Raw genomic sequence first — 26,489 nt, 5'->3', positions numbered from 1 at the left:
TAAAATTGTGTTGTTGAAAACACTCACCTTGAAGACGGCAATTGCATAAGGGTGTGGCAAGCCTTCAATTTGAATTGTCCGCTGGCCCCCATTGAAGTCAGCCCTTTCGATGCGGTCACTGAAGGCTTCAGTCCAGTACAGCCAGTGATCATCAGCTGTGATCCCATTGGGCCAGCGGACCCCTTCTGACGCGATGGAGGAAACATTGGTTCCGTCCATGTGGCTCCGGTAAATACCTGCTGCTGTGTCTCCCCAGTCGGTCCAAAACATCAGACTGTGGGATGGAGGAATATGAATTAAAAAATATAGACTATTGGGACTGACAATCAGACAAGCTATGCTGTCAATTCTGAGGATGACTTGATATCACTTTTTACTGCAAAATGGTGACCGATCAGCTCTCCTTTCTTTTTACTTGTTATAGTAATAGATTTGTAAGCATTCATTTTGCTTAATAGAGAAAATAAAACACCATGTTTAAATATTTTGCACACCTAAAGGAATAAACTACATTGACTACCACCTATATAATCAATATAATTTTTGATTAAACACTAGACCCAGCAGCAACTTTGAAAAGCTTCAAAATAAAATGTGCAATAAATTGTGCAAAAGTTTAAAGGCCAGTCTCAAAACATATGGATAAGTGATTATAATGCCTGTGTACATTGAGATATTTCACGCTCAATGTGGCCTATACTTCAATTACATATCAAAAAACTAATTGCAATGTTGACCCCAACTTAATAATAGTCAATATCTTAAAAACTAACTATAACTTGAATCTATGTAAGATCTATAGTGATTTTATATCATAACATGTAGGTGTTGAGTTCTTTCGAGATCTAGAATTTTTCGCGATCCTCAGTATAAGATCGGACTATCCTTCAGTCATTAATTGTTTTGTTATTAATAACATGGGTTATTTTGTTTAAAAAACTGTGCACTAAACATTGTAGTACCGCTAGCCTGTGTTATGCTGACATGTAGTGACGGGTCAAACGATACTGAAGCCGATCTCAATGCCTTATGAAATACAAGGCGTGATATTGTATATCTCGAAGCCTCGATGTGTGTGTGACTTTTGGAGAAAAAAAGCGTGACCGATAAAGGACCTGTGTTATTTGACTGCAAAGCACTAAACTGTGTTCATCAGGAAGCACTTCTTTCGCTGACGAGTGATAGCTTGCATGTAGCGTGCCACGTTTGACATCGTTTTTCATCACCAGTATCGATCTGAAAGGAACTAAGAAATATAATGATGATCAAAAAAATATATATAAAAATAAAATAATAATTATAATAATCTCGCCTCATTGGAGCGTTATTTATTTACATTTTTTTATCGGTTATCAGAGCTTTTTCTTTATCGGTGGGACGTCACAATTCCTATTATTGACCTGATAATTATCGTGCACCCTTAATATATAGATTAGAATATTAAAAGCCCCCTTTTAAGTTAAATTAAATAAACTTAACACAAAAATAAATTACTCTCTTCCTTACAATGGATACGTGTGTGTGTGTGTGTGTGTGTGTGTGGGTGTGTGTGTGTGTGCGCGCGTGCGTGCGCATGTGTGTGGTGTCTGTGTGAGTGTGTCGGTTAACAGAATGTACCCTTCTTCAGGCAGTAAAACAAGAGCTCGTGGATGTTCCAGAATGGAGTCATTAAGAAGGGTGTGGCGCCAGTCCCCGTCAGGATTGGAAACCTTCAACATACACAAACCAGTGTGTGTGTAAATTGTATGATACACTGCGTAGATCTTTAGGTAAATGCTAACATTTACCTATCTAGATTTTTAGTAGTAGTTTTTTATTGTATTATGTTTTAAACTAATAAAATATAACGAGTCAAACTTTTTTAGTGTTGCGTACCTCAATTTTCTTTTCCCCAGCATCAACCCAGTAAAGCAATCTGCTGATGGGGTCAAACACCAAGGCCTCTACATCCATCAGGTCTTCCTTAACTATAATCTCTTGACCGGTACTGCCATTCATACAGAGACGCTGCAAGAGAATATCAAGATGGTCAAAGTCAAAGCGTGTCTATTGTTGAGTCCATGCTCTCACATTCGCAAACATTCACATTCACTTGTTTTCTAAGTATCATAATTCATTAAAGAATCATGATTTATAAATGTGACTAGTTCAGTTCAGTTTATTCATTTATAAAGCACTTTTAAAAACAACCCCAGTTGGCCAGAGTGCTATTTGACAATTTGAACCAAAAAAAAGGGCACACTGTGTCACATTTACATTGTAACACAGAAGGTTGAATAAAATACAATAATAAAATATACCTTAAAAGAAGTGCAAAATATATACCGTAATTTCCGGACTATAAGCCGCACCTGACTATAAGCCGCACCAGCTAAATTTAGGGGAAAATACAGATTGCTCCATATATAAGCCACACCCGACTATAAGCCGCAGGGTTTTGATGTGTAATTACCGTAGTATATAGGGGTTCCTGCTACCACGGAGAGGATTGTTGGGACAGAGATGACTGTTTGGGTTCGCAAAGCGTCCCATTTATTAACTATAAATCTTTCAATCATTCAATCAAACTTTCACATCTTTGACATGGCGAACAGCATTCGTGCAGAGTACAAATAATACAATGGTGCAAAGTAATACAAAGTGCTCACATGTACGTTATCAAAATAAGCAGCCTACCGGTATATGAAAAGTCAGTCTTTAATCATTGTGTCACCGTCTTCCTCCTGCGTACTAAAACCACAGAAATCCTCTTCGTCTGTGTCGGAGAAGAACAGGCCGTATATAAGCCGCATCGTTGTATAAGCCGCAGGGACCAGAACGAGGGGAAAAAGTAGCGGCTTATAGTCCGGAAATTACGGTAACCTAAAAATACTAAAATGTAATACATAAATAAAACATTTAAAATACAAGAATTAAAAACGACCAAGATAGCCTAGCTGGATTTGAATGCCAAGGAGTAAAAACATGTTTTTAATCTGGATTTAAATTGGCTCAGAGACTAGGAGAATCTAATGGATAGTGAAAGGCTGTTCCACAATTTGGGCCCTGCCACTGAGATGGCTCTATCTCCTGTGGTTTTGAGTCGGGTTTAGGGACAGCCAGGATAAACTGATCTGAAGACCTCAGTCAGGGTCTTGCTGGGGAAATAAAGCTACAGCAGCGCAATAAGACATGGCGGGGTTACTTGGTGCAAGCATTTAAAAACAATAGGTACAATTTTAAAATGAACTAGGAGCCAATGAAGGGAGGCCAGTGGTAATGTGCTCACATCGTTTGGTTTCGGTTAAAAGACGAGCAGCAGAATTATGCAAGCCCTGCAACCGCTGGAGAGAGCAGGCCTACATACAAAAAATTACAGTAACCCAGGAGTGACATCACGAATGCATGGATAGCAGTAGAACTCCTCTCATTCCAAAGTGGTTATTGCTAGTTCAACAGTCTTCCGGGGAGATTTCTCACTAACCTGTATGGTATTTAGCAAGATGTCAGCCCAGTAGATGCAGTTCCTGTCATAGTCGAAGTCCAGAGCTACAGCCTCCTTTAGACCAAGCAGTGGGAGGGCCTGGTCATTGCCAGTGGCCAGCTCATAGCGATGGATTGAGTTCCTCAGAGCATACAGTATGAACTCATTACTCTCTATAAGAAGAAGAAATACATATATAAATAGAAAAAAGAGGACTGGCACAGAAAATCTGGACAAATCATTGATATTTTAATGGACCCAGTTGGTTTATATCCACCAGATTGCCTAACTCACGTCAACAAATGGTTGTAGGCATAACTAAAAACAGCCATTGCTTGCACATTTGCAGAGACATACAGACGATTTCCTCCATTTCTCCATTGATTTATGAAAAATGTTCGGTTGCGAAGTCAACCATGAAATTAGAACCTTGGGTCAAGTGGGCTTTATAATGATAAAGGAAACAATTACATAACATTTGATGACATAAATAGGTTGGTTTTTCATAGAAATGTAAGTACTCCTCTGATTGTGGAATTTCATCGACCATTTATATCAACGTCAGTTTAAGGAGGAAATATTTTTAAATAAGAACACGGCGGTCCAGGACTTGCTGAGATGGTCTACTTAGACGGGTTGTCAACCTGAATGGGTTGCACGAGGGTTTATCTTCTGGATATCAGACCTGCTATTAGGTAAAAAAAACAGTACACCATGGGTCATCATTTACAGTGCAGTTAAAGTGGAACTATGATACATTTTAATCTACATTTAACATTTTTAAATTTCCATGTGGTCTAGATAATATGTATTGGATACGCTTTGGTGTAAATTTTGCTCAACAGTCACATTTATAACACAGTTCATGCATGTGTATGCAAAATGTTTGTTTGTGGAGGCGTTCCAAGATTGCAAATTATACCATGATCCACCCTCTCCAAAGGTATAAATTTATCGTTTGAAAATGTACATTGTTAAATATACACCTTGAAGACGAGCGTCACCACTATTTATTTTCCAGATCAATCGAAAACAAACTTAATAAACAATATACAGATGAATCCGATTACAACATTAGGTACATCTTCAATGTTCAAACTCACCTATCGGTACAGACCCCAGAGTTGCAAAGAAAAAGCTGTTCTTACCGGCAATTATATCCTATCCCTACATGTCGCACGTCGGAGTTATTGTGCGCATGCCAACACTAGATAAAAATAATACTTTATCCCACTTTGTCTTGTTCCCTTAAACCAAATCGTACGTTGGAGTTTAGTGTCTAAACAAATGTTTGTACTCATCCCTCTTGACAAATCAGTCCTGAGTAAAATGTTGTAAAGACAAACACGGAGGTATTTATTTTATAGACATCATGGCAAGTAAGATAACATTAGATGAGAATTAATAACACACATGGTCCAGGCAGGAGCTGCAAACTAGAAATCCCCACATTAGTACATTTGTCAATCGCTGACGTCACTGATTGCCCACAGTTAACAAAAGACTCCAAAACACAGTGATCAGAGGCATCCAAAGCATGCAAGCTCACGCCCAAGTGCATGAACCTTATGATTTGAAGTGTTGGCATTGTTTAGCATGAGTATCCTACTACACTACTTTTTATTAGAAATGACAACAGCAGCGGATTTTGTGCATATACGAGCCAGTCTTCCCCAAAAACAAGACGATAGAAAAAAATTAAGAATTTATTTACAACAACTTTAGACTACAAATAGATTTAAAAAATTGTGAACTCACGCAAAGCTGTGCGGGTAAACATCTACCATTTATGGAGATATCTGCTGACATTAGTATGGCTAAATACTTTACTTAAGTCTCTAATTTCAAACGGCTCATTTGGAGAAGGTTTGGAAGAACTGTATACATATCTCTACTAATCCTCCATGGTTTGATTTCAAATTTTTAGGACTTAAGGAGATCCAAAATACATAAAAAACGGTACTAACAGGTAACTAAAGGTGACTTTACTTAATTGTACCCCTTTAAGTAATAGTACAACAACATCCACAGTTTAGAAAGTCATCACTTGTCTACTGGAAGTCGCAAATTACCTCCAACTGGACACGGTAGCATCTCTCCCTCCAGTCTGGCTTCCACATCTCCTCCACTGCAACTGTCACCTGGTACCTTTCTGTATCTGTAATAAGAAACAGAACAGCCATTTTCATTAATCTGACATTTGGTGGTGCTATCATAAAAATTATAAAATGTGAACAACAGGTTTATGACTTAAGTTTAATAATTACTTGAGGCCATGGTTGGTTATGTTTTAATGTATATTCTTAAACATATGTGTGTTTGGGGTGTCCATATGTGCACTTGGCACCAGGACACCTTAGGCCGCAGTTCCATGATCGACTTTGTAGTTGTGTCATCGGATTTGCGGCCTCATGTTTTGGACACTCGGGTGAAGAGAGGGGCGGAGCGGAGCTTTCTACGATCACCACCTGGTGGTGAGTTGGCTGCGATGGTGGGGGAGGATGCCAGACAGTTCTGGCAGGCCCAAACGCATTGTGAGGGTTTTCTGGGAACGTCTGGCAGAGTCTCCTGTCAGAGAGAGTTTCAATTCCCGCCTCCGGAAGAAGTTTGAACATGTCACGAGGGAGGTGCTGGACATTGAGTCCGAATGGACCATGTTCCGCGCCTCTATTGTCGAGGCGGCTGATTGGAGCTGTGGCGGTAATCCTAGAACCCGTTGGTGGACACCGGCGGTGAGGGATGCCGTCAAGCTGAAGAAGGAGTCCTATCGGGTTCTTTTGGCTCATAGGACTCCTGAGGCAGCGGACAGGTACCGACAGGCCAAGTGGTGTGCGGCTTTAGCGGTCGCAGAGGCAAAAACTCGGACATGGGAGAAATTTGGGGAAGCCATGAAAAACGGCTTCCGGACGGCTTCGAAGCGATTCTGGACCACCATCCGCCACCTCAGGAAGGGGAAGCAGTGCAATATCAACACCGTGTATGGTGAGGATGGTGTTCTGCTGGCCTTGACTGCGGATGTTGTGGATCGGTGGAGGGAATACTTCGAAGACCTCCTTAATCCCACTAACACGTCTTCCTATGAGGAAGCAGTACCTGGGGAATCTGTGGTGGGCTCTCCTATTTCTGGGGCTGAGGTTGCTGAGGTAGTTAAAAAGCTCCTCGGTGGCACGGCCCCGGGGGTGGATGAGATCCGCCCGGAGTTCCTTAAGGCTCTGGATGCTGTGGGGCTGTCTTGGTTGACAAGACTCTGCAGCATCGCGTGGACATCGGGGGCGGTACCTCTCGATTGGCAGACCGGGGTGGTGGTTCCTCTCTTTAAGAAGGGGAACCGGAGGGTGTGTTCCAACTATCATGGGATCACAGTCCTCAGCCTTCCCGGTAAGGTCTATTCAGGTGTACTGGAGAGGAGGCTACGCCGGATAGTCGAACCTCGGATTCAGGAGGAACAGTGTGGTTTTCGTCCTGGTCGTGGAACTGTGGACCAGCTCTATACTCTCGGCAGGGTCCTTGAGGGTGCATGGGAGTTTGCCCAACCAGTCTACATGTGCTTTGTGGACTTGGAGAAGGCATTCGACCGTGTCCCTCGGGAAGTCCTGTGGGGAGTGCTCAGAGAGTATGGGGTATCGAACTGTCTGATTGTGGCGGTCCGCTCCCTGTATGATCAGTGTCAGAGCTTGGTCCGCATTGCCAGCAGTAAGTCGGACACGTTTCCAGTGAGGGTTGGACTTCGCCAAGGCTGCCCTTTGTCACCGATTCTGTTCATAACTTTTATGGACAGAATTTCTAGGCGCAGTCAGGGCGTTAAGGGGATCTGGTTTGGTGGTTGCAGGATTAGGTCTTTGCTTTTTGCAGATGATGTGGTCCTGATGGCTTCATCTGGCCAGGATCTTCAGCTCTCACTGGATCGGTTCGCAGCTCAGTGTGAAGCGACTGGGATGAGAATCAGCACCTCCAAGTCCGAGTCCATGGTTCTCGCCCAGAAAAGGGTGGAGTGCCATCTCCGGGTTGCGGAGGAGACCCTGCCCCAAGTGGAGGAGTTCAAGTAACTCGGAGTCTTGTTCACGAGTGAGAGAAGAGTGGATCGTGAGATCGACAGGCGGATCAGTGCGGCGTCTTCAGTAATGCGGACGCTGTACCGATCCGTTGTGGTGAAGAAGGAGCTGAGCCGGAAGGCAAGCTCTCAATTTACCGGTCGATCTACGTTCCCATCCTCACCTATGGTCATGAGCTTTGGGTTATGACAGAAAGGACAAGATCACGGGTACAAGCGGCCGAAATGAGTTTCCTCCGCCGGGTGGCGGGGCTCTCCCTTAGAGATAGGGTGAGAAGTTCTGCCATCCGGGAGGGGCTCAAAGTAAAGCCACTGCTCCTCCACATCGAGAGGAGCCAGATGAGGTGGTTCGGGCATCTGGTCAGGATGCCACCCGAACGCCTCCCTAGGGAGGTGTTTAGGGCACGTCCGACCGGTAGGAGGCCACGGGGAAGACCCAGGACACGTTGGGAAGACTATGTCTCCCGGCTGGCCTGGGAACACCTCGGAATCCCCCGGGAAGAGCTGGACGAAGTGGCTGGGGAGAGGGAAGTCTGGGCTTCCCTGCTTAGGCTGCTGCCCCCGCGACCCGACCTCGGATAAGCGGAAGAAGATGGATGGATGGATGGATGGCTGTAACACAACTAAATGTGGAAAAAGTGAAGCGCTGTGAATACTTTCCGGATGCACTGTATACGGCAAGAGTTGTGTTTTCCATGTACCACAAGTGATTTAGGCGTTGGCGTGTGTTTTGGATGTTGCTACGCGTTTCAAGTTACATGTGTTGCATTTCTGAGGCTATCATTTACGAAAAGGCTCAATATTTATATGGCGACCTGATGTCCAAAAGTGTGGTGCGGAGTGCCGCGGAGGAGTTTATCAAGCATTTCAAGGATTTTATCGGCGGAGAGGGCTTCTACCGCAGCAAGTTTTTAACTGTGATGAGACCAGGCTTTTAGGAAGGCACAACCGGGACACAAGCCGATGAAGGATGGCCGTTTACAAATCCGAAACTCCCAGACTATTAAAATAAATGCCACTGTTTTATTCAGTAAAGATTTTGTATTTGTATTTTTTACCGGAGAATTATTGCAATTGTTTTACACTTCTTTTTTTACAAAATCATGAAAGTTGTTGTGTTTTATGTTTTGCATTTGTGTCCCTTACTGTACCGAAATGGACCAAAAATCGAGGTACAATATGCACTTGTGTTTATAGTGCGACGCTAAAACTGATATTCGTGAATTCCTGATCGCAGTTACTCCGTGTAAAGACCTAAAAAAGTAGCAACTCACCCTTTGCTGCGGCGGTATGTGGTTCCAACAGGACACGGTACAGGAGAAGCATAAAGGTCACCTGAGAACTCGGGATCAGGCACACACACTTGCAGAGAGAAGTCTTCACTCAGCTTAAAGCCGTAGTCACTGAAAAGAGGAAGAGGAGGATATACAGTACACTTCATAAGAGTACAATGGATAAAATGTTAGTATGTTAGATGTGCTATCACCAAGAAAAATACAACTTAATATTGAAAACATCGATTCCAGCAATTTTGGTGTTGGGTTTATAATGACATGTAGGTATGGCTACGGTTTCAGTTTATTTTGAAAATGCAAACAGTTACAATATGGTACATCACATATTTCCAGTTTCTCATTACAACGAAAGGAGTACGAAGAAGCAGAGCTTATTGAATCCTACCCCTTGTCCATTTCATTGTAATTTCAAACACATTTGTTCACTTCCTGTGTTCAACTTGCAACCCAGACTAATTCAATAAATATATACAGTCGTGGTCAAAAGTTTACACTATCATACACTTGTAAAGAACATAATGTCATGGCTCTGTTAAGTTTCCAATAATTTGTACAACTCTTAGTTTTTGTGATAGAGTGATTGGAGCACATACTTGTTTGTCACAAAAAACATTCATGAAGTTTGATTCTTTTATGAATTTATTATGGGTCTACTGAAAATGTGACCAAATCTGCTGGGTCAAAAGTATACATACAGCAATGTTAATATTTGGTTACATGTCCCTTGGCAAGTTTCACTGCAATAAGGTGCTTTTGGTAGCCATCCACGAGCTTCTGGCAAGCTTCTGGTTGAATTTTTGACAACTCCTCTTGACAAAATTGGTCCAGTTCAGCTAAATTTGTTGGTTTTCTGACATGGACTTGTTTCTTCAGCATTGTCCACATGTTCTCAATGAGGTTTAAGTCAGGACTTTGGGAAGGCCATTCTAAAACCTTAATTCTAGCCTGATTTAGACTTTTTTTTAACTACTTTTGATGTGTGTTTGGAGTCATTGTCCTGTTGGAACACCCAACTGCGCCCAAGACCCAACCTCCGGGCTAATGATTTTAGGCTGTCCTGAAGAATTTGGAGGTAATGCTCCTTTTTCATTGTCCCATTTACTCTCTGTAAAGAGTGTGGTGTTCCTGGAATTAAAGGCCTCACCTATTCTCCTCCAAACATATTGCTGGGTATTGTGGCCAAACAGCTAAATTTTTGTTTCATCTGACCACAGAACTTTCCTCCAGAAGGTCTTATCTATGTCCATGTAATCAGCAGCAAACTTAAGACGAGCCATAGTGTGTCGCTTCTGGAGCAAGGGCTTCATTCTTGCATGGTAGCCTCTCAGTCCATGGCGATGCAAAACACGCTTGACAGTGGACACTGACACCTGTGTTCCAGCAGCTTACAATTCATTGCAGACCTGCTTTTTGGTGGTTCTTGGTTGACTCTTGATCATCCTGACCAATTTTCTCTCAGCAGCAGGTGATAGCTCGCGTTTTCTTCCTGATCGTGGCAGTGACAAAACTGTGCCATGCACTTTATACTTATGAACAATTGTCTGCACAGTTGCTCTTGGGACCTTAAGCTGCTTTGAAATGGCTACAAGTGACATTCCTGACTTTCCCATTGTCGCGTTCGTAACCGAGTCTAATGACTGCATCACATGAGTCCAATTTAAATGGGCTCAGAGAAGTCAACAGCTGTTGTCAATCATAATTACTCACATGAAGTTAAGAGGCCATGCCATGAACCTAATTTGATTTTATTGTAACTTTTCTACATCACCAAAATGTATAATGTATGTTGCTGTATGTATACTTTTGACCCAGCAGATTTGGTCACATTTTCAGTAGACCCATAATAAATTCATAAAAGAACCAAACTTCATGAATGTTTTTTGTGACAAACAAGTATGTGCTCCAATCACTCCATCACAAAAAAAAAAAAAAAAAGAGTTGTAGAAATTATTGGAAACTCAAGACAGCCATGATATTATATCCTTCACAAGTATATGTAAACTTTTGACCACGACTGTATATACATAATGAAGTCCTCATGAACAAATAGTGATTCACATAATGAGTTAAATAAGGTGATCTCATATTTCCATAACGCTCAAGATGTTTATCAAGAGTCTTCATCCTTGTACTTGTACGGCGTGGCGAAGTTGGTAGAGTGGCCGTGCCAGCAATCGGAGGGTTGCTGGTTACTGGGGTTCAATCCCCACCTTCTACCATCCTAGTCACGTCCGTTGTGTCCTTGGGCATGACACTTCACCCTTGCTCCTGATGGCTGCTGGTTAGCGCCTTGCATGGCAGCTCCCGCCATCAGTGTGTGAATGTGTGTGTGAATGGGTGAATGTGGAAATACTGTCAAAGCGCTTTGAGTACCTTAAAAGGTAGAAAAGCGCTATACAAGTATAACCCATTTATCATTTATCATTTACTTTGTAAACACTTTGAGTTTGAATAATTTGTTAAACTGGATCATATTAATAATTGTTTTACTTCTTTGCTTATTCCTGTGTCTCTCAATTGTTTTCTGTATTTTTAAACAAAGAAGCATTCACACAACAAATGGGGTACCAAATAAATGTATTTCTGCATTTCAAAGTGCCATTATTGTGTTTAACGCATACATTGATCCTCACCATTCAAAGTCCTGGCGGGAGCAGGAGCAGTTGTACATGGTGACAGGCCGGTCAAAATCCTCGCCATTGAAACATGTGGCGTGAGGTGTTCGTCTTTTAAACGTTATCTCTCTGCCCAAGAGACACTCATTACCATGTTCATCTGATGGTGACCAGTGCTTGTAGTCAGCCTCAGAACAAGGAACACCTGACGGAAAAAAAAAACAGAATCTATGTAATTATACGTTGTTTGCCCTTCTTGAGAGGAGTTTCTAAACCGCATCAGAGGACAATATCAACAGTTCAGTATGATGCAGTGCAGCTATATCCCACACCAAACTACAACCGCATTACAAACAATTCTTCTAACAAGTACATATGAGAAGCAAACACATAAAATAGCTGCTGAAGTTCCTCAGAGCTCGGACAAACTAATGCCATTTTTTTCCCAGAGCTATAAACTCACATCCTTCATTGCTGTCCAACCTACCAAGAACGTCAGAGGTGTTGACTTGCAGAATGAGCCAGCTGTGCTTTTGGTGGGCGTAGGCCCCAAAGATGGTGAAGATGGTGCTTTTCTCACCAGGCTCAGTCAGCAACTGGTAAATGTACACTTCTTTGTCTGAAAACTGAAAGTCGGTCCAGGTCTCGCCCTCGTTGGTGCTAAACCTGCATGGACAATGAAAATCTCGTCTTATGACCAGGCAAAAGCCAAGATTTCAGACTTGTAAATACCTGCCCACGTCTTCCTTATACAGCACATATTTGCGTGTCAGGATTCAAGTCCCCTCAATTTGCTGATTTTTTGACCAAAAAAAAAAAATGCCCATTTGTGCCTTTTCTCTATGAAAATAGGCTGTTTTTTTATATAAATTGCATGTAATTTCCCTTATGTCAGTAATAATAATAAATAGGTGATAATAAAGAATAAAATGTACAACAAAATATTACAGTATACATTATAACAAATATGTATGATGTAACGAGACGTCAGTGCTAGATGGCTATGGAAGCCGAGCTTTAATTTTGTCTATGTCTGCACAGACACAGATATTAAATTTCTTTTTTTTAAATTCCACTCTCATTGGTGTTTCAAAAAAATCTCCATCCACACTAGTAGAGTAAAAAAAAGTATGTCCACATGAAAGCACATTACATGGCTGTTATGCACACTTTTTTTTTTAACCAGAAGCCTGAAAAAGCAGCTACAAATGACTTGGTCGCATAATTTTATATATTAAATGTACAATGTATGTGTACATTATCTTTAAAATCAGTGCACACGGAGCCCAGAAAAAATCATGAATGTTTTGTTAATTATCTGTGCATGTTATGAGTGACTGAAACAACAAAATGCTGAGAACTGAGTTTTTTAAACTCTCCACTCTGGCCGGTGTTTTCTAAAAAAATATGTTTTTAAAGGGAAAAAACCTAAATTTACCCCTGGATAAAAGAGGCCAAACACATGGAAAAATATGTTGAATATTTAAATATCCATATGTGTGTGGTGGGCATGGCCTTGTTTCAAATTTGGCCTTAAAACTTTATCTGTCAAAATGCATTCACACTTGTACTCTGGTATGGACCAAACATTTTAAAAAGATACTTGGTGCTCAATTTAGTGCAATCTTGTTTCGTTCACACTTGTATTTTTGTCCTTTCCATGACTGATCTTTTACAAGTTGAGATGTTTTTATAAAATAGGTCCTCAATATTCCCAACAAGGGAACGTCATTTCTATCAACTTGAGCTAATAAGCCATAAGCCATAGGTCTCCTTAATTCAACTACTGTACTGTAATTACGCTTCTAATAATAATAATAATAATGGACTACATTTTAAATTGCGCTTTTCTATTGTTAGATACTCAAAGAGCTCACAGAGAAGTGGGAACCCATCATTCATTCACACCTGGTGGTAGTAAGCTACATTTGTAGCCACAGCTGCCCTGGGGTAGACTGACGGAAGTGAGGCTGCCAGTTTGCGCCAACGGCCCCTCCGACCTCCACCTATCATTCATTCATCATTCATTCACCAGTGTGAGCGGCACCGGGGGCAAGGGTGAAGTGTCCTGCCCAAGGACACAACGGCAGCGATTTGGATGTCAAGAGGCGGGGAGCGAACCTGCAACCCTCAGGTTTCAGGCACGGCCGCTCTACCCACTACGCCATACTGCCCCCGCTTCTGGACTACATTTAACTCTTATTTTTGATGATTTTGCTCAGCTTTCGGTTGATTGTTGCTAACCATCGCCTGGTTATGGTCGCATTTGATGACATTATATCTTGTTGGGTCTGATCCTTTTGGTCCAGGACTGCATACAACACATGACTAAATGAACCGTAATAACAGAGCTAACATAGTCTTGTCCATTTTAGCCGAACCAAAAATGGACCCTAATTTAACAGCACTATAATGAGTGATGTTGACGTATTGATTAGTTACACTGCCGTATGTAAAAGAGAACTTTGTATTACAAATTTATAGATTTTATAGGAGCACAAATAACGTGACATATTTTGTAATAAAAGTAAATCATTATTTCAGGTAAGATACAAAGTAGAATTAAATTTGTTATTTCATCACGTACCAATTTGAGTCTCGATTTGTCGAAACCTCCAAAATATACATACACCTGTAGCGTTTGCCTATAAATACGCACATGATCATTGCAAGTCATTTTAAATTAATTGCGGCGTTGATCTAAAAAGTGGCCAATGCAAATCCCAGGCCCTAATCCCTGCTTTGTATTTTAGATGTTGGCGCAGACTTGCTTTATTGAACATATTCATCAAGGGATTTGGTGGAAAAAAACTGCTTCATATTCACAATATCTGCTCCTCTTGATTAATGATCTCATACCAGAGATGAGTTCCTTAATAGCTTTCCAAAAGAGGAAAGAAACAATGCACACACAAATTGGACTTACTTGAGGTGTGTTGTGGCTCCACCTTGAGCGATAGCCACAAGGATACCTCCATGGTCTCCCCATGTGTAGAAATGAGGGCCTGCCAGGGTCTAAAAAAACAAGAACAACCCAATGAAAATATGCCGGAAAATAAAGAAGCTAATGACAGTGTGTAAGATGAAACCTGATCTGCCCTTCGTTTGCCCGTTTATCAACATAACTGAAATTGAAACTAGTCATTATTTGGCCAGCGACATGATGAGAATGGGAGATAATAAAGGACTTCGCAATCTATGGCAATTTACAATTATTTTTCTCCATTTGTGCAAATTAGTATTTTTATTCTTCGGTTTTTTGATCATTTAAACTTGTATCTAGCAGAGCTGCTGCGTTGATTACAATGACAATAAAGATTGTGTACATGAACACATGTTACTTCTGGTGGTTGACTATATCAAAAAACTAAACAAAAACAGGTGATTTTTGTTTGTTTCTCTGGTGAGTCCGTATTAATACCGCAATGCTTTTATTTTGAAGTTCACTTTGCACTGAACAGAAAAGTCACAGTTTTTTCAGGTTGTGTAACTAGACAATAGTCTTGTTGCTGTTATTGTTTCAGGCTGCTTTGCAAGACTGATGAAGTTAACAATATGTTAACTATCAATATAAACGGATTTCTTATTGACATTTTAAATTGAAAATTGCTATATGGGGTTATATGGAAACTATATTGGGTTTTTTGCTGTCCGCCTGAGATTTGACTAACCTCTCTCCATCGGGCTCCAGCGCTACTCGACACATACACATTGGGTTTGTTGGCCAGGTTCCTGCCAATCGAACCTAGAATAAGAGGAGAAAAAAATCAGCAACCCACACAATAGCATTACTCACTATTCTGCTGTCTGTTGGACGCTGTTTTTTAAAGATATCTGTAAAGTTAGTTAAGTAGAAAATATGTACAATGGTAACTCAACTTGTGGTTGTTTTTAAAGAGCTTTATTAATAAAGTTGGTATGGTATGGTATGGTATGGTATGGTAAGAGAAACTTAACTTAAAAGTATTTTGAGATACGAGCTGTCTTCTGGTTTAAGCATAAATTTTAGTTATGAGCGATAAGTGGGCTTAGTAAATGTCAAAATAGCAGCGTAAGAAATGCCCCAAAACATTCGATCTTCCTCACTTGCAATAGTTTATACAGTGAATCTAGAAAGTAATCACAGCACTTCACTTTTTCCAAATGTTATGTTTTTATGTTACAGCCTTATTCCAAAAGGGAATACATTTTTTTTGTTTGCAAGATTCTACATACTTTTTTTTGGCAAATTTAATTTAATAAAAAAAACTAAAACATCACATTCACATAAGTATTCACAGCATTTGCTCAATACTTTGTTGATGCACCTTTGGCAGCAATTACATATTTTTGAATATGATGCCATAAGCTTGGCACACCTATCTTTGGGCAGTTTTTTCGACAGATCAACACTAATTTATTTTTCAATCATGGGAACGGAGAAGGTGAGTGTGAAGGACAATGCTGAGAAGAAGAAGTAGATGATATTCATTGAACTGAAGAAATAATAAATATCATGACCGACTGTGCAGTTGACTATGCAAGGCAGTTCAAGCGTACCAATTCGAGTCGGCAAACTGGGGACCATACTGAAAGCTGGAGCCAGATTTGTTACAGCATTTATGCATGACATTTATACATGAAAATATGGAGAAGCGGTAAATGGTGTCAGACGGAGAAGCAGCTTGAAGGCGATACTGTAGAAGTCTGTTCTCCGAAGTATAAATTACCAGCGTTCAACGGCACTTCTTGCACACCGTGGCTCCGTTTACACTGCACAACAAATCAGATTTTTTTTGCCCTCAAGTGACACAGATCGGATTTGTTTGCCAATCTAAACGATCAAAAGTGCTTCAAATGTGACCTTTTGGCATCAGATTCAGGCCACATCAGGAGGTAGTCCTTAATTTGATTATAATCTGATTTTTCCAATGTGACTTTAGTCTAAACGCTACGTGACCTGTATGTGACCTGAATATGACCTGAATGTGATCTTTTTTGTCAGCTTTGAGCGAGCTACGTTACTCGTGTGCGGCGGAAAGACAAAGTAGCCAGCGGAAATGGATATTTTATCACAACACCAGGTTTCGGTTTCTATTTAGGCCGACCCAATTTTTGGTGCATCACTTGTCAATAGTGCGCAAATAATAGGCTATATGTAATATATAAATATGTTTTTTGAGTCCAAAGAAATAGCGATTGTTGAAAGACCGGAATTGACGCTGTGGTGCATTTGCTTACATGTGAGTTGAAAAATAAATCTCCCGTAAATCCACGCTGATGTCCGTGTCTCCTCTACTTAACAGCCATAAAAATATTACAACACTCCCAAATATATTACACTATATACTTCCATTCATACATTATATTACTTTCACGTAAAAAAACTAAATAAATGATAAATGGGTTATACTTGTATAGCGCTTTTCTACCTTCAAGGTATTCAAAGCGCTTTGACTGTATTTCCACATTCACCCATTCACACACACATTCACACACTGATGGCGGGAGCTGCCATGCAAGGCGCTAACCAGCAGCCATCAGGAGCAAGGGTGAAGTGTCTTGCTCCAGGACACAACGGACGTGACTAGGATGGTAGAAGGTGGGCATTGAACCCCAGTAACCAGCAACCCTCCGATTGCTGACACTGCCACTCTACCAACTTCGCCACGCCGTCCCCAAAAAAACATAATTTTTTAAGGTGTTGCGACTTTTATTTTATTTTGGAGTAGACTTCCCCCAGGTCTACTTCCTTTGTTTTCACTTTATCAAAGTGCGCATGCAAGTGACGTCGAGGCCACATTGGGGCCACATTTGCGTTTACACCGGAGTCAGATAAAAATAACATTTAAAAAAATCAGATCTAAAAAAACAATCTTATTAGGGCCACTTTGGCCTGCAGTGTAAACGTAGTCAATGACAGAGCAGTCCGAGAACAGTGAGGGTGAGCTGGTGTTGTAGCTACGGAGGCAAATATCCAACCACCAACGTGAACACCAATTTCACTGGGAACACGGTCACTCTCCAAGGTAAATGTTGTACATTATCACTACATAACACTATCGTCATTTCTGGGCTATAGAGTGCAAATACATATACAGTAAGCCACACCCATCTTGGACAAGTTTTATTTTGTAAAAGTATTGGCTGCACAAGACTATAAGCCGCAGGTTTACACATTTAACATGAAATATTTGCACAGGTGCTTGTGTTCATTCACAAAAAAAAACACACAAAAAACAATGCCTTTAAAGGCCTACTGAAATGATTTTTTTTTTATTTAAACGGGGATAGCAGATCCATTCTATGTGTCATACTGGATCATTTCGCGATATTACCATATTTTTGCTGAAAGGATTTAGTATAGAACAACGACGATAAAGTTCGCAACTTTTGGTCGCTGGTAAAAAAAAAGCCTTGCCCCTACCGGAAGTAGCGTGACGACACCGGAGGAAGGACTGCTCACATTTTCCTATTGTTTACACCAGCAGCGAGAGAGATTCAGACCGAGAAAGCGACGATTACCCCATTAATTTGAGCGAGGATGAAAGATTTGTGGATGAGGAACGTGAAAGTGAAGGACTAGCGTGCAGTGCAGAACGTATCTTTTTTCGCTCTGACCGTAACTTAGGTACAAGGGTTCATTGGATTCCACACTCTCTCCTTTTTCTATTGTGGATCACGGATTTGTATTTTAAACCACCTCGGATACTATATCCTCTTGAAAATGAGAGTTGAGAACACGAAATGGACATTCACAGTGACTTTTATCTCCACGACAATACATCGGTGAAGCTCTTTAGCTACTGAGCTAACGTGATAGCATCGGGTTTACTGCATATAGAAACTAAACAAATAAGTCCCTGACTGGAAGGATAGATAGAAGATCAACAATACTACCGAACTCTGGACATGTAAATACACGGTTAATGCTTTCCAGCTTGGCGAAGCTTAGCAATGCTGTTGCTAACGACGCCATTGAAGCTAACTTAGCTACGGAACCTCGACAGAGCTATGCTAAAAACATTAGCTCTCCGCCTACGCCAGCTCTCATCTGCTCATCACGACCCGTGCTCACCTGCGTTCCAGCGATCGACGGTACGACGAAGGACTTCACCCGATCACCGATGCGGTTGGCGGCCCGGAGACGGAGGAAGTCAAGGTGAGGTCGTTCGGCTAGCGCATCTGCTATCCTCAAAGTCCTCCTGGTTGTGTTGCTGTAGTCCGCCGCTAATACACCGATCACACCTACAACTTTCTTCTTTGTAGTCTCCATTGTTCATTAAACAAATTGCAAAAGATTCACCAACACAGATGTCCACAATACAGTGGAATTTTGGGATGAAAACAGAGCTTTTTTGTATTGGATTCAATGGGTCCGAATACTTCCGTATCAACCGTTGACGTCACGCGCACACGTCATCATATCTAGACGTTTTCAACCGGAAGTGTGGCGGGAAATTTAAAATTGCACTTTATAAGTTAACCCGGCCGTATTGGCATGTGCTGCAATGTTAAGATTTCATCATTGATATATAAACTATCAGACTGTGTGGTCGGTAGTAGTGGGTTTCAGTAGGCCTTTAAGATGGCGTACAGTAGACTATCAGGGTGGTCATTAAAAACGGTCATTCTCCTTATCCTGCTAGCCGGTTCGGCCTTCCGTTTTGTGCTGCGGCTGTTTCCTTTTTTAATGGCCAGGATGATCGCTTTTGACTCTGGAACTACTATGTGTGCATTTTGTCGTGTCTTCTCCATTATGAGGACCTACTAAATGACTGTGTGATGATTGTGTGATGTAGACAAAATTTCATGGGTCCACCGTGACCCGTTCTGCAATTTCATTGGTCTGATGCAACAAGGCAAAATGTATTGGCAGCATGCGAAGCTTGTGAACCCAGAAAAATTCATAAATTAGCTGCAACATTGCATAAAGCGTACCAGCTTGTATCTTGGAAATTACAGTACTTGGTAATTTGTACATTCTATTGCACTGAGAACATTTTATTCATCCCTATGGGGATATTTAGAAATCTGTAACAACAGAAAAATGAGGACAATAAAACGATCAAACAGTTAAAGTAGAATAAAATGAAAATAGTGTATGGACACTAATATAATCTATGTAACGCATCTGGTGGTTCTGATAGTATACTATCTGTGTAATATCTGTGAATGCTGTATAAACTTATAAGGTTCATATTAAAGTAAAAATGACTTAGCAGTATATAATATAAGATAAGCATAAGATGCGGAAGATTGCTCTAAGAAATTATTTCCAAAACCAAAAAAAGATAAGGTCTCTTGAGACTGTATACAGATAAATTTTTTAACAAATGCGAGAAGAAGCAGAAGCGGTTATAGTTTACCTGCGTTATCTTAAAACGCCATACAGTTTGAGGTTTCCACTGTGACACAAAGTCATGACTATGACTTATATGTCGCCTTATAACTCTGTGTGTTGCAAGTTGTTATTCAATTTTTATAGAATAACTTTATTGTCATTGTTTTAAAAACAACAAAATTAGTACTGCGACTCCGCAAGGTGCTTTAAAATGTAAACATTAGAACAGGACATAAATACATCTACAATGTAAACGTAAGAACAGGACATAAAAACATTTCAAGTGCAAACAGGAACAGGACATAAAACACAAGTAAAAGTAGCTGAATACAAGAGCAGTGTGCAACAGATTCCGTGCAAACAATTGTTGAGGGCATTTATTATTTTTTCTAATTTAACTAATACTGGAAGTGTTCTCAGAGCGCATTCCCTCTGCTAAATCCAACAAAAAGACTGGAATTGGCAAACTCTAATATAACTCTCAGTGTACATTGACTTCTAATTCTTTACAAATAAATTAAAAACAACTTTTAACATTCATTTTGTTGTGCAACTTAATCCCAAATGTGCCATGATAATATTTAACTTCAATTAATAGTATTGTAAAAACAGGAATAAAATAATTCTTGCATCCATCTATCCATCCATTCATCCATTTTCTACCGCTTGTCCCTTTCGGGGTTGCGGGGGGTGCTGGAGCCTATCTCAGCGGCATTCGGGCGGAAGGCAGTGTACACCTAAAATACATACTCTGCCATTCACCAAATCATGGTTGTATTTAAGTGGGTATTTACAAGTTGAATCTTGGGGGGTAAAAATTAAAGTGAAGTATTTTATAATTCTATGTCGTTCTACATCACTTTTGTTAGTTTTAGTAATTGTTTTTGCCCTCCATTATGTGTCCCTGGCTTAATGCAGCCCCTTTCTAACTTCCTAAGAAGCGTCGTCCTCTGCGATGAACATTTTTGTATTAGTTTGAAGAATGCTGATTCTCAGGAGGTTAACTGACAATTTAACATTTAATAATGTAATGGGTGACAGTTCGTCAAGTGGCCTCTTATTCGTATTTTTCGTAGACGTTGCAGTGTGCAGTTATTTTGCATGTCCGCGCTCCCCCATTAGGACTTACACCAAAATGGAATAAGTGATTGTCTACTCATTTATCTTATCTATTTTTCTACTCGTTTTTCCATCTATCCGTCCTCTTACACTTATCTGAGGTCTGATTACGGGGGCCTAGACTTCCCTTTTCGCCAGCCACTTTATCCAGGTACTCCTGGACAAAGTAGATGGGGAGCTCCTCCTCCTCCTGAGGCGTTCCCAGGCCAGCTGGGAGACATAGTATCCCCAACGTGTCCTGGGTCGTCCTCGTGACCTCCAACCAGTCGGACGTGCCCTAAACACCTCCCCAGGGAGGCGTCCGGGGCAAACCACCTCACCCGGCTCCTCTCGATGTGGAGGAACAGCTACTTTACTCTGACCTCCTCCCGGATGACAGAGCTTCTCACCTTATCTCTAAGAGAGAGCCCTGCAACACGACAGCAAAAACTCATTTCGGCCGCTTGTACCTGTGATCTTGTCCTTCCGGTCATAACCCAAAGCTCATGACCATGGGTGAGGATGGGAACGTAGATCGACCGGTAAATTGAGAGCTTTGCCTACCGACTCAGCTCCTTCTTCTCCACAACAAATTGATACAGGGTTCGCATAACTGCAGACACTGCACCAATCCGCCTGTCAATGTTACAATCCACTCTTCCCTTACTCATGAATAAGACTCTGAGGTACTTGAACTCCTCCAATTGGGGCAAGATCTTCTTACCAACCCGGAGATGTCACTCCACACTTTCTGGGCGAGAACCATGGACTCAGACTTGGAGGTGCTGATTCTCATCTCAGTCGCTTCAGATTCAGCTGCGAACCAATCTAGTGAAAGCTAGCCATCAGGACCACATCCTTTGCAAAAAGCAGAGACCTAATCCTACAGTCACCAAACCGGATCCCCTCAACGCCCTGAATGCGCCTAGAAATTCTGTCCACAAAAGTTATGAACTAAATTGATGACAAACGGCAGCCCTAGCAGAGTCCAACCCTCACTGGAAACAGGTTTGACTTACTGCCGGCAATGCGAACCAAGCTTTGAAACCGATCATACAGGGAGCGGACTGCCACAATCAGACAGTCCGATACCCCATAATATCTGAGCACTCTCCACAGCACTTCCCGAGGGACACAATCGAATGCCTTCTCCAAGACCTGGTGCCATGCACCCTCAAGGACCCTGCTGAGTATATAGAGCTTGTCCACAGTTAAACAACCAGACAACCAGGACAAAAACCATAGTGCTTCTACTGAAACCGAAGTTCGACTAGCCTCCTCTCCCGTACACCTGAATATACCTTACCGGGAAGGCTGAGAAGTGTGATCCCACGATAGTTGGAACACACCCTCCGATTCTCCTTCTTAAAGAGAGGAACCACCACCCCGGTCTGCCAATTCAAAATGTATCAACACTTCCGATTTAAACTTCCCAGGAGGTTCTATACTAACATTAATGATTTTATCCTCTTACACCAATAAAATGACGGCGGTTGTGATACTGCACAAGAGCTTGGTTTGTGTGTCTATGTTTATTCAGGATGTTTGGTATGTAAACCTGTCATTGCAGAGTGTGTACACTATGCAAACGGCCTGGAACCATTCATGTGTTTGACCTCTGGAGTGCCTGATGGGCTTACAGCAGTAATTAGCCCATCTGTTTGAGAGAGATAACGAAGCGAATGGTGGCGGCAACTTCCACGCTCTCTTCTGTGCTCTCTTGCGGTTTCCCATCATGCACATTATCTAGTAGGAATTTAATTAGCGGGACGGTCTGGATGAAGGGGATACCAGAGAGCTTCAACAAATCAATATATTCTACCAGATGTAAAGAGGCAAATATAATTCATTGCAGGCGGTTGATGAACAGACAGTTCCACAAAATAATGTGTATTGCTTTCACAAAAAAAATTAAAAGATTACACCTAAAAGTGTACAACCAAATGTCATGTTTCAGGCAATACCGGAAGTGAATATTTATTATGGGAGGCAGTTTGACTTGTTGGGTGGTGTATCAGGTTCCCTGTACTTTATCTTTTATATCACAGAAAGAGGAAGTTGTTGAAAAAATAAAAGATGGTTTGCACAGACCACCTTTTTAACAACCCTGATAAAAAAAAGCTGTTTTCAACTAAGAAGTAAGGGTAGGCGAATTACCAAAAATGTTGACGGTAATAATACCAAGGGCCTGATTTACTAAGATCCAACCACCACACCCGAAACAGTGTGTACAATCTATAAAATAGCGTGTACTGTTAATGGGCACATTGCATATGATTTACTAAGACTGTATATGCAACTGAAAAGTGGTGCAGACAGCCTTATTTAAATGAGGATTGTGCATGTACTAGGGTTGTCCTGATACCAATAATTTGGTACCGGTACCAAAATGTATATCGATACTTTTTGATACTTTTCCAAATAAAGGGAAGTATGCCAAATTTTCAGTTTTGGCTTTATTCTAACAGAAAAACTTACAATACAATAAACATATGTTTCTATTGCACGCAAAGAACGATTTTAGAAGGGTAAAATATAAATTAAAGGGCATTAAACACATTGTGTTTTTCTTGTTGCACTCAAAGAACAATTTACAATTTTCCATAATCAAGAATTAGATTAAAATATAATTTAAAAAAACGTTATTAATATAATATTAAATTACTTATGATTTATGGTTGCCAGTCCTGGTCTGTGTTTTAAGAAAAATAAAAGTATTAGTAAGTACTAAAAACAAAACTATGGATAAATGTACCCAAATAAGACATGTAGCAGGTAAAACACACATTTGTTAAAGATAAAACACAAATTGTAGCAATTTGTTACAAAATTCAGTCATTTTACTTGCACTAGTTGACACTGTCTTGGGCGGTCTTAACTCCGCTAATATTTGGCATCAAACCAAGCAGCTGTGTGCACATCTAAATATCTACATGTTATGTATCTACCTGTTATGTATCTACATGTGCACAACAGAGGAGCTAGTTAACTTATGAGAGTAGTGTACAGTATGTATGTTTAAGAGAATGGCAACGTGTTGTCTGAGTGACGTCAGTGAGTGAGTGGGCGAGTAAACAGAGAGAGAGGGAGAGCGAGCACTGCGCAGTAGAAGAATGAATGGGTCCGGTTGTGTCCTGCAAAACTAATAATAAAGCAACCAGATTGTCACAAATCGGCGGCCTAGAATTCTGACCGGAAAGTGGAGTTTAGCAGACCCATTGTAAAGTGAAGGGTTACCCCCGACAAAAACATCGACCCTGAAGGGAACGTCTGCCCTGTGCTCCTCTACTTCAGTCTGCACTGGAGCAGAACAGCAGGACAGGTGTAACAACTACATTATTACCAGTCACTCTTTATAGCTACTTGTGCAGATCTGAATGTTCATTATTTAAATGTTTACCTTAGTTTGAAGCACAGGTGGTAATACTAATCGCCATTTTTGGCGAGGCGTGTTTTAAAGCAACACTTAAAGCGTGGCGCTTCCTTGTTTAAAGCGTCACCTTTACCGTTAGTTTTGAAGCCCAAATACCTCCATATTGCGCTTCATGCACCCTCTTTATTAACCAGTAGAATAGCTGTTTTTGGCCATTCTTCCCCATCTTGATGTTATTGCTTGTATTCACTTTGTGTGTGCGTTTTGACACACTCAACATCATGCGCCTCGGCTATGTAGTCACCGCCGTAGATGAAAGAACTGTACCGGTACTTTTCAAAGGCAGTATAGTACCGATTTCAATCAATTAGTATTGCGGTACTTTATTAGTACCGGTATGTCGAACAACCCTAGCGTGTACTATAAGGGGCATCAACACGGAGACACTCATTTACTGCACATTTATGTTATAATGCTCCTACCTGCGGAGTTTTGATATGTTTTCAAACAAGCAGCAGACATCTACAACTTTTAATTGACATTTTAGAAACAGTCATGCGGTGCATCTACAATGAGCTCTTTTTTATTTTTTTTTAACAGTATAAGGTGCATGGGAGGGCAGCTGCACTATTGTGTCAGTAATATAAATTATATGTGAAAAAACGAACGTCATTAAAAAAATATTAAATGACACCAAAACGCATCAATTGAATTTGTTTTAATCAGCTCCTAAGTCATCCAGCAGCTATGAAATTATAAACGGATGTTGCTGAAAAGACAATATGTATAATATTTTTATTTCTGACCATTCAAATATGTTGACACGTACATATAGGACGGCGGATTCTCTGTCCATTGTGTGTCTTTGCAGCCCAAGGACGCCTCTTTCACAGCCGTGTGCGTAAACTGTGTCAGTTTGCAAGTCCTTTTCAAACGTGCTAAATAAAACACAGAATAGTGCTCCTAAAATGGTGATAAGTTTTGATAAATCACATTGCGCATGCTGTATAATATATTTGCATCTTCTCCTCCCAGTATTGTGGGCATTTTGATGATCAGCATATATTATGCATATTCATGAAGACAAAGATGCAAAATCAATAGCACACCTTATTCTCTTCACTTTACAGACACAACTGTGTCTGTAACAGACAGTGTCCACTTTGCACAAATTTAGTAGATCAGCTTTGCATGTGCTATCAAGTTTGCACGTGTTTCAAATACACGCAAAACTTCAGTAAACCATTGTAGTATCAGTATTGGATCGATGCTAGTGTGATGAGATTGATATTTTTAAGTTGTATGTTTGTACTCACAGTTTTGTTTTGTTATGTTCATATTGTTGCATTGTTGATATTAATATATTTACCGTAATTTCCGGACTATAAGCCGCTACTTTTTCCCCTCGTTCTGGTCCCTGCGGCTTATACAAGGGTGCGGCTTATTTACGGCCTGTTCTTCTCCGACACCGACGAAGAGGATTTCGGTGGTTTTAGTACGCAGGAGGAAGACGATGACACAATGATTAAAGACTGACTTTTCATATGGTTATTTTGATAACGTACAGGCGAGCACTTTGTATTACTTTGCACCGTTGTATTATTTGTACTCTGCACGAATGCTGTTCGCCATGTCAAAGATGTGAAAGTTTGATTGAATGATTGAAAGATTTATTGTTAATAAATGGGACGCTTTGCGTTCCCAAACAGTCATCTCTGTCCCGACAATCCCCTCCGTGGTAGCAGGAACCCCTATATACTACGGTAATTACACATCAAAACCCTGCGGCTTATAGTCGGGTGCGGCTTATATATGGAGCAATCTGTATTTTCCCCTAAATTTAGCTGGTGCGGCTTATAGTCAGGTGCACCTTATAGTCCGGAAATTACGGTACATAATGTCATATTATTTACACACACAGGGAATAAGTTATTGGATAAAGGAGGGCTTTGAGACCAAAAAGAATAAACATAGTCATGTGATTTTTTTTTTTTGCTTACTTTTTGTCATGTTCCCACATGTCCTTTTTTAGGTATTTTTCTGTGTTCTGTTTTTTTTCCTTGCCTGGCGCTCTTTTGTTCTGGTGCATTTTCTTTCTACTGTTTTTACTCTGTAAGTAAAGAATTGTGCTATTTTACCTGAGCGCCGCCTTCTGTCTCTACATCCTAGGGTCACGCCATGAGTCGATATTCGTTATTGTGACATTTAGCACTATTGACTTAATTTTGCTTCCACAAAATGTAATCACTGTATTAATTACACCATATTGAA

At 40.7% G+C, this 26,489-nt stretch overlaps 1 protein-coding gene across 1 annotated transcript in view; it reads right to left on the bottom strand.

Annotated features, from left to right (window-relative positions):
- LOC133663425 (sortilin-related receptor-like) overlaps window positions 1-26,489 on the bottom strand; it is a 169,956-nt gene that overhangs the window by 52,408 nt on the left and 91,059 nt on the right. Inside the window, exons 11-20 of the mRNA XM_062067886.1 lie at window positions 15,096-15,169; window positions 14,351-14,439; window positions 11,912-12,090; window positions 11,443-11,629; window positions 8,789-8,917; window positions 5,536-5,621; window positions 3,464-3,636; window positions 1,876-2,007; window positions 1,618-1,709; window positions 28-274 (exon numbers count right to left, since the gene is read on the bottom strand). Of these exons, the coding sequence (XP_061923870.1) occupies window positions 28-274; window positions 1,618-1,709; window positions 1,876-2,007; window positions 3,464-3,636; window positions 5,536-5,621; window positions 8,789-8,917; window positions 11,443-11,629; window positions 11,912-12,090; window positions 14,351-14,439; window positions 15,096-15,169 (1,388 nt within the window). The remainder of the gene's footprint in view (window positions 1-27; window positions 275-1,617; window positions 1,710-1,875; window positions 2,008-3,463; window positions 3,637-5,535; window positions 5,622-8,788; window positions 8,918-11,442; window positions 11,630-11,911; window positions 12,091-14,350; window positions 14,440-15,095; window positions 15,170-26,489) is intronic.

This window comes from Entelurus aequoreus, linkage group LG13, assembly GCF_033978785.1.
Source record: "Entelurus aequoreus isolate RoL-2023_Sb linkage group LG13, RoL_Eaeq_v1.1, whole genome shotgun sequence".
In the NCBI taxonomy this organism is placed as follows: domain Eukaryota; kingdom Metazoa; phylum Chordata; class Actinopteri; order Syngnathiformes; family Syngnathidae; genus Entelurus; species Entelurus aequoreus.
Note: the sequence above shows the minus strand (reverse complement) of the source record. Positions and strands in the feature narration are given on the sequence as shown.